At 38.4% G+C, this 8,484-nt stretch overlaps 1 protein-coding gene across 1 annotated transcript in view; it reads right to left on the bottom strand.

Annotated features, from left to right (window-relative positions):
* The window catches only part of LOC107686372 (proteasome activator complex subunit 4B), a 44,267-nt gene that overhangs the window by 5,150 nt on the left and 30,633 nt on the right, over nt 1–8,484 (bottom strand). The window contains exons 25-41 of the mRNA XM_016483339.1: nt 8,217–8,315; nt 8,071–8,133; nt 6,397–6,492; nt 6,178–6,309; nt 5,875–6,084; nt 4,942–5,078; nt 4,805–4,858; nt 4,574–4,703; nt 3,802–3,883; nt 3,504–3,657; nt 3,345–3,411; nt 3,139–3,264; nt 1,909–2,061; nt 1,705–1,809; nt 595–686; nt 353–484; nt 1–252 (exon numbers count right to left, since the gene is read on the bottom strand). The exon at nt 1–252 is cut by the window's left edge and continues 34 nt beyond it. Coding sequence (XP_016338825.1) covers nt 1–252; nt 353–484; nt 595–686; nt 1,705–1,809; nt 1,909–2,061; nt 3,139–3,264; nt 3,345–3,411; nt 3,504–3,657; nt 3,802–3,883; nt 4,574–4,703; nt 4,805–4,858; nt 4,942–5,078; nt 5,875–6,084; nt 6,178–6,309; nt 6,397–6,492; nt 8,071–8,133; nt 8,217–8,315 — 2,084 coding nt within the window. The remainder of the gene's footprint in view (nt 253–352; nt 485–594; nt 687–1,704; nt 1,810–1,908; nt 2,062–3,138; nt 3,265–3,344; nt 3,412–3,503; nt 3,658–3,801; nt 3,884–4,573; nt 4,704–4,804; nt 4,859–4,941; nt 5,079–5,874; nt 6,085–6,177; nt 6,310–6,396; nt 6,493–8,070; nt 8,134–8,216; nt 8,316–8,484) is intronic.

The raw sequence follows: 8,484 nt of genomic DNA, 5'->3' as shown, positions 1-8,484 counted from the left end.
GTGGAGAAGGAGCGCCCCGCACTGGCCATCAGCCACTTCAGAACAGTTTTGAGGAGTTTGATGGCCTGGGTCCTCTCATCCTGCACCCCCACTCCGTTCTCCTCCACCACGTGGTTCTGGATCTCCTCGTCTCCCTCAATCAGGGGCTTCAGCTGAGACAAGATCCTTTCAGTAAACTCAGCAATGTGTGGTGACTTAGTAGGCAGAGTGTATGGCAGGGTAACATCAATCATGAAAATGTACGTCAGCACACTGCAAGAGAAGACATGACAAGACAGAAAACATGACAAGAGAGAACTGCCGGTGTATTTTTAGACTACAGTGACCGTTTTGACCCCGACTGCACACATACCTGCCGATGCGCTCTCTTACATTCTTATAAACCTGAGTGAGTTTGGGCTCCAGATAACTCAGCAATCTGTGTAGCAGCTCTGGGACCCTCCACTCCTGCTGTGCCAGACCACCCTGCAGCACGTACAGGTGGCTACAGAGATAGAAAGAAATTATATCTCTCAAATATCAAAATATCAAATATGCATCCAAGTCTGAATGGTTTCAGAATTTCCCATGAAGTAAAACACAAAATACACTCACCAGGCATCTACAAACGATCCACCTTCCCCACTGAGAGGACACTCCATCAGCATCTCGAGAAGCCAGTGGAGCTTTCGTGGATCTCGGCTCTCCTGAAAATATCAAACATAAACAGTTAGTTGTTCTCATGGCTTCACATACTGCCCAAAAGTTTGAAATAAATTACAGTTTTTAATATTTTTGATAGAAGTCTCTTATGCTCAACACAGAAAACAGAAACAGTAATAGTGAAATATTATAGCAATTTAAAAATAAGGTTTTTATTTTTTTATATATATTTAAAATATGATGGCAAAGCTGAATTTCCAACCATTACTCCAGTATTCAGTGACACATGATTCTTCAGAAATCATTCTAATTTGATAAGAAGAAATGTTTCTTGAGCACTAATGTTGCTGTGCTGTTTAATGTTTTTGCGTAAATATTTTTTTCAGGATGTTTTGATAAATCTAAAGTTACAAGAACAGAATTTGTACAATTTGACTTGTACAGCAACGTAGAAGTTTTTACAGTCACTTTTGACTCATTTTATTTAACCTTGCTGAATAAAATAAGTTTAAAAAAATGTTATAATGTTAGAAAATGCGTTGTGGTACTATCATAAATGCGCGTCGAAGACTGACACGGAAGAAAATAAATTGTTGAATAAAGTCCTTATTTTTGTTTTCTTTACGCACAAAAAGTATTCTCATAGCTTCATAAAATTAAGGTGGAACCACTGATGTCACATGGAATATTTTAACGAAGTAATTACTACCTTTCAGGGCCTTGAACGTGGTGGTTTCCTTGCTGTCTATGCAGGGTCAGAAAGCTCTCGGATTTCCTCAAAAATATCTTAATTTGTGTTCCGAAGATTAACAAAGGTCTTACAGGTTTGGAACAACATGAGGGTGGGTAATCAATGACAGAATTTAAATTTTTGGGTGAACTATCCATTTAAATATTAATTTGGATATTTTAAATAATATAATATAATATAATATATACACACACATTTATTTAAAGTCCATTTATAATGTTTTCATGACCATTTACTGTTGGCTGCAAGTAGACATTCAGGCGGTAGATTACGTGGCATACAATTTAACAGAGTAAGGATCTATAACATACACAGGCAGTTGCCACACAGGTACCCCAGTCAGCATAGGTCTCGACAGTAATATTGGACAGCGCTGTGCGCATCAAAGGAATCAGGAATTTCCATAATGCCTCCACCTGTGTGAAAGAAAGAGGGGGTTCAGACATCAATGTGGTTAAACATCTCAGCAGCTTCCTAATTTTAAGTGTATCCCTCATGCCTGCAGCGGTGCTCACCTTGCTGAAGCTCCAGTGCTTGCTGCCTCTAACCAGTCCTGCAATGATCTCAGCCACACAGCGCTGGGTGCTCTCGTGAGAGTCATTTGCCAGCCGCTCCATATGAGGCTTTAGAACAGGCAGGAAGGCATCACTGTAGTTCCGGAAGAGTCCCTGTGGGCGTTGAATGAGAAAGCAAGCCATCTGTATTTTGTAATAAATTCGTATGGCAGGTGAGCAGGGCAGGTTTATGAGCTGGTTAAAATGCAGAGATTTGCAGAGGTAGATGTGGCTGGGAGCACAATTGTATTTGTTGCTCTCCACAAATAATTTATTGAATACGTCCTCACATTCTGTGCAATCTCTCGGTTTGGGAATTACAGCTGGGGAAACTGCAACAAAACTGCTGGAATCAGTGAACATAAACAGGATGATAATGATACAAGAAATGCTACTTTTTAAAGGTTTTCTCTCTGCTGAGAACCCAAAAATAGAAGTCAGGGGAATTATGTGGCGATTGAACATATCTTAATGTACTCGCTGCATCTGAGAGTTTTGTATGCAGCCTGGTGCAGAGGATAACAGCACAAACAGTGGCTTGTTAACAAGATGCACAGGAACATCTAAAAATATTTCTACAGATTACATCAAGGCTTTCAACATGCTTTCAACGATAGCAAGGTATGATACACATCGTGATACATGAGCCACAATTCAATACACTGCAATGCATCACAATATAACTGAACTGCAAATGAAATGGCATCAAACAAGTAAATCTAAGCTGGCATTTAGATGAATGCATTTAACCACTTATACTCTACTGTTCAAAACTTTAGGGTCAGTAAGATTTTTTTATTATTATTACATATAAAATAATTACATATTAAAATAATTTTCCGAAGGATCATGTGACACCGAAGACTGGAATCATGGCTGCTGAAAATTTAGCAGTCATCAAACGAGTAAATTACTAATTGAAAACTATATTAAAATAAAAAAAAATTTTGATTTTAAATTGTATTTTTTTATAACATTAACGTTTTCTTGTATTTTTAATGAAATAAATGCAGTCTTGGAGAAAACAAAGAAAAAAAAAAACTCTTACTAACCCCAAAACTTTTCAATGATGATAATAGAGACAATATTGTCAATTTAATCTCCAATTTTTGATTGATTTCCTTTCTAACCTACTGCCAAACTGTACTTTTATCTCCTCTACCATGATTATTGTCTTATAAATGCTAGTACCTTGAAAAGACAGAAGCGACGAGGATTGAACTTGTCTTTGCCCTTTCGGTCCTCAAGAGACAGGAACTCAATAAGCTGTTTGATGAACATGGGGTCTGTGAAATGGTCACAGATGATGCGCTCCCTCTGTAAGAAAATCATGCTTAGTATACATACTGTCAAGTTTGGCAGTAAAACAAAGTCTAGCGCACTCAGTCCATGTATACCTCATTCATGTTCTCAGCGGAAAGATCCTTGGGCTGCTCTGCTGCTGGGGCATATACCATCAACTTCCTATAAACAGAGAAATGCAGAGAGTGAGAAAAATAGCTAGAAGCAGAGATTTGGAGTGAATCATACAGTGATCAGAGGCTGTGAGTGTTTACTTTGGCCAGCAGTAGTAGCCCCAATGTGTCTTCTCTATAAAGCAGAAATGGTCCCAGTCCTGCTGGGTGCTCGGCAGGCTGTCACCGTGGTACTGCAGCCAGTCATTCCCCGGCCTGTCTCCTGCCATCAGCCCCTCTGGCTCCGTTACCCCACCTGCAAGGAACCACATGTGTAATTATCTCCGTCCACAGATACTGAGATCTTACAGATGGACCAACAGATGGATGTGAAGAGTAATTTAATAATCTCCTCATTTAATTGTACTATTTATTTGTTTGTACGCTGTTGTTTACTCACTTATATCACAGGGACTAACAGGTATTTTCTTGCGCTCTCTCTTCAGCTGTTTCAGTATGCCTGCTATAGCGGCGATCGCCATCTATATCAGCAATTATTGGAAGCAAAACAATAATATACACAATGTTTTTTTAAACATGCAACAGACTAAGTGCATATACACTACTGTTTGAGTCAGCAAGGAAGCATTCAATTAATTAAAATTGACAGTGAAGACATTTATAATTTCATAAAAGATTTCTATTATAAATAAATGCTGTTCTTCTGAACATTGTATTCATCAAAGAATGCTAAAAAATGTACCACACTTTCCGCAAAAATATTAAGCAGCAAAAAACATTTTCAACATTGATAAGAAATGTTTCTTGTGCCCCAAGTTAGCATATTCTAAATTCCTAAAGGTTAATGTGACACTGAAGACTGGAAAAATTAATGTTGAAAATGTATCTTTGCCATTGGAAAAATAAATTTTGCATTGCATTTTAAAATAGATCAAAATGTAAAATAGAACAATGTAATTTTAAATCGTAATACTGCTTTTCTATATTTTGATCACATAAATGCTGCCTTTGGGAGTATAACCTCTTTTAAAACATTAAAAATAAATCTTGCTGACCACAAAATATTGAACAGATTTTAGACCTAAACCTAAACCAAATTTAACATCTAAATAGATACTTCTAGGTAAGTGTACTGGAGCAGGCTGGTGCTAAACCCCAGCAAACCCTGATACAGATTTATGCAAAGCTAACAAAAACAGCATTCCACGAACCTTGCGAACAACAAGTGCATCATGGTTGAGGCTCTGTACAAAGAAGAGCACCGCTGGGGCCGGGAGGGGATAGTCATCTCTTAGCAGTAGAGACAGGAAGCCAATAGCAATGTGCTCAAACTTCCAAGGCCTGATGACACACAACAACATATGCACAAATTAAGTGATGCTTTTATGTGTCCAGTTTTATAGAAACAATGTAGCACTTTTAAACATCTGTTTGATACTTACAGGTCCCTGTCATCTAGACATTCCAACAGGTCTCTGACAAGCTTTTCATATTTCCTAAAAGAGGAATGACAGCAAAGATTTACTACACCATGTTATACGAGTATAAAATGTTGTGATTGTGTATGTGTAGCACTTACTGCACTGCCTCCTGGTTTTTGTCTTGTTGAAGCGCCAGCCCCTGCTCCAGCTCCTGTTCTGTGGGAGTGCCAATGTGTGGAGTGGGCTGGCTTGAATCGGTGATGCGCTGGCCCAGCAAAACTGCACTCTCAGGTACCTACAGATTCATCCAGGGAAACATGAGTCTTACAGCACAAGGTAGATGCTATTTTCCACCTAAGGGTATGTTTACAAGACAATGATATGCTAAAAACTAAAATTAATTCGTTTTGAAAAATTTGCATTCAATTCTCTTTCACGCGGATCCACGATAACGAGGAGAAACGCTGTATTATGCATGCCAGGCCACTAGTTGGCGATGTCCCTTTGTAAAGAAACACATAATATGCATGTCCAAGACGTCACTGTTTTCTCAAATTCACGTTTTTGTAATTTACACAGAGATGATGACATAACGTTTTCAAAAACTTGGACTTTAAAGCCCGTTTTCAAAAGTTTGCATTTTCAGGCACCCAAAATGCCGCCGTCATGTAAATTAATGGAAAAAACGTATAAAAACTTTTCCATTTTTATTTGAAAATGGTGTCATGTAAACGCCCATTAAACGTGCGGCCACACTAGCCAAATTTCTGCAAAATGTTGTTGTCAGAAAAAGTCAATTGTCTATTATCAACAATTTAGCGATGTATGAAGTACAGCTTGCACAAAAATCACTTTTAAATCAAGCAGCTTTCTATTGGATAATGCACCAAATCCATTGAACAATTTGAACCTGTGGGGAAATCTTTATGACAAATTCCAGAATATCTGGATTCCTATTAAAATTACTGGATTTCTCTTGTGAATAGTCACCAAACAATGATAAATGTATCCGCATTTTAACAGTCTGAACGACACACCACATTATGCCAAAGTTTATGTACAAAATGTAGAAAACAGGCGACGCTGCTTACTGTGAAATCGATGCCGATGGTCTCGTACTGCCGGTGGACTTTGTCTGCAAGGTCATCGAACAGTCTGACAATGGAGGGCTTCTCTAGAGACATAGCTGAGCTGAGGCCTGAGCGCACTATGGCCGGCCATGTCTGAGCGATGCAATCCCAGTCATGTAGGTTAGCAAGGCACACTCCACAATGGTTCCCAAGCAAGCAGTAGAGCGCACCCTAAAACAAAACATGATAAAAACAATGGTATTAAATTAAAGACAAATACAGCATTACGCTAATGATAGAAAGTGAAAATTGTAGACTACGGACCTTGAACTGTTGCTGGGTGACATCAGTTCGTGTAGGCTCCAGTAGCTCCAGGACACGTGGAGTAATGTCTCGGCAGCAGAAGTTATAGGTCCCCAATGCTGTGAACAACACATTTTGGGCCTTGCTGCGGACCTGAGGGTCCAAAAATGGGTATTCAGGAGAACATATTAAATAAAGGGGATTATTTTTTTGTAAAATTTGGTGAATGTGGAATCAGACCTGGCTGTAGGTGCTGGTGGAAAGACGCAAAAGGTCCCTCAACAGGTTCTGATGAACAGTCTTATATTCACAGCCCTCGACCAGCAACTTTCGCATCTAAACATGGAGAGCAGAAAAAAAAATGTTTAATTCCTATTTGGGGTGTTTAAATATATTGGTATTGACAATAATCTAATATTCAACGAAATTAAATACCAATATCATGTTAAAACTATGCATATGATAATATTTAATAGTATATAATCCAGCACCAGTAACTATCTGGTTGACACTCCAAAATTATAGGTCGGAAACTGCCTTATGTTGGTTGACACACGCAATAAAATGAGAAATTAAAAAAAAAAAAATGACAGTGCTTTTAAATTTGAAAAACAGATTAATTCTGCTGTAAAAGACAGTTTCTTTCAACTGAGACTGTTGGTTAAAGTCAAGCCCTACCTGCCGCGTAAGGAGTTTGAAAGTGTAACTCGTGCTTTTATAACATCTAGACTAGACTACTGTAACTCTTTATATGTTAGTTTGGATCAGTCATCTCTTCAACGCTTACAGTTAGTCCAAAATGCAGCAGCTCAGCTTCTAACTGGGATTAAAAAGTATGAGCACATTACCCCAGTCTTAGCTTCACTACACTGGCTTCCTGTCCGCTTCAGGATTGATTTCAAGATTTTATTGTTTGTTTTTAAGATTTTAAATGGGTTGGTGCCTGCTTATTTATCAGAGTTTTTACACGTCCATACTCCTGTTAAAGCACTGAGGTCGTCCAATCAGGTGCTCCTCGATGTTCCGAGAGCCAGGTTAAAAAATAAAGGTGACCGAGCTTTTCAAGTGGTGGCACCTAATTTGTGGAATAGTTTACCTGTACACATAAGAACAGCTCAGACTGTTGGAATTTTTAAGTCATTACTTAAGACACACCTGTATTCCTTGGCTTTTATTTCGAGCTGAGCTGAGACATTGTGATGTTTTTACTGTATTTGTCTTGTTTGTGTGTGCGTTTTTCCGGACATTGTTAAGCACTTTGGTCAACCATGGTTGTTTTTAAATGTGCTATATAAATAAAATTGAACTGAACTGAACTGAACTGAACTGAACTATGAAGTCAATGGGGACCATCTTTACTTAAGACACATCTGTATTCCTTGGCTTTTATTTCAAGCTGAGCTGAGACATTGTGATGTTTTTACTGTATTTGTCTTGTTTTTGTCTGAGTTTTTCCGGACACTGTTAAGCACTTTGGTCAACCATGGTTATTTTTAAATGTGCTATATAAATAAAATTGAACTGAACTGAACTACCCATACCCTAAAATGCTATCCAGCCATTCTGGGAGTTTTTTGGATTGCTTAAAAAAACACCCCCAGCAGTAAGTCAGCAGTAAGTTTTTTTATATGCTTTGTACTTTTGGTTACATATTTCCCTCTGCCTTCATGATTAAAAAATAATCATATTTAGTGTGACTCGTTGGCCAAACAACAGAAAACACAAACGTTTAAGAAGAATTTGACTGATAGCATTGTTTATTTTTTCAAATGTACTATAGATATCACGACAACATTGTTCTTGTGAATTCTTTTGGCCATGAAAATCATGTCGTGAAAATGTGATATTGTGACAGCTCTACAATATCTATTATGCGCCAAGTAACTATGCCAAGTTATTAGCATTGGCTCCTACCTCATGCTGAAGAAGAACTCTGTCAATCAGAAGAGCTCTGATGTGCTGTTTCTTCCCATGAAGCTGGAAAGAATAAGATGATTCATAAGACAATTATACATTTAAAATAAATGGCACAGGAGATTTTTTTAGGCCCAACTACACACCCTGTTCTCCATCGACTTCTTCACCAAGGTGAAACTCTTCCAACGACAGTCAAACTCATGTTTGTGGGAACCTCTGAAGTGCATCAAGTCACTGATGATCTGAGGGAGACAAACAACTTGATAAATCACAAAACTTTAATGCCTAATAATTGCTTTATGATCCAATTAGGGTTGGGCGATGTCTACAAAATTGTCATCGGACGATGTCTACAGTGAAACATCGCAATGGACGATGACATCGGCGGGGGCAAGCGGGGGGAGGGGTGTG

The sequence above is a fragment of the Sinocyclocheilus anshuiensis genome, unplaced genomic scaffold (assembly GCF_001515605.1).
Source record: "Sinocyclocheilus anshuiensis isolate Anshui unplaced genomic scaffold, SAMN03320099.WGS_v1.1 scaffold1319, whole genome shotgun sequence".
Classification (NCBI taxonomy): Eukaryota; Metazoa; Chordata; class Actinopteri; order Cypriniformes; family Cyprinidae; genus Sinocyclocheilus; species Sinocyclocheilus anshuiensis.
Note: the sequence above shows the minus strand (reverse complement) of the source record. Positions and strands in the feature narration are given on the sequence as shown.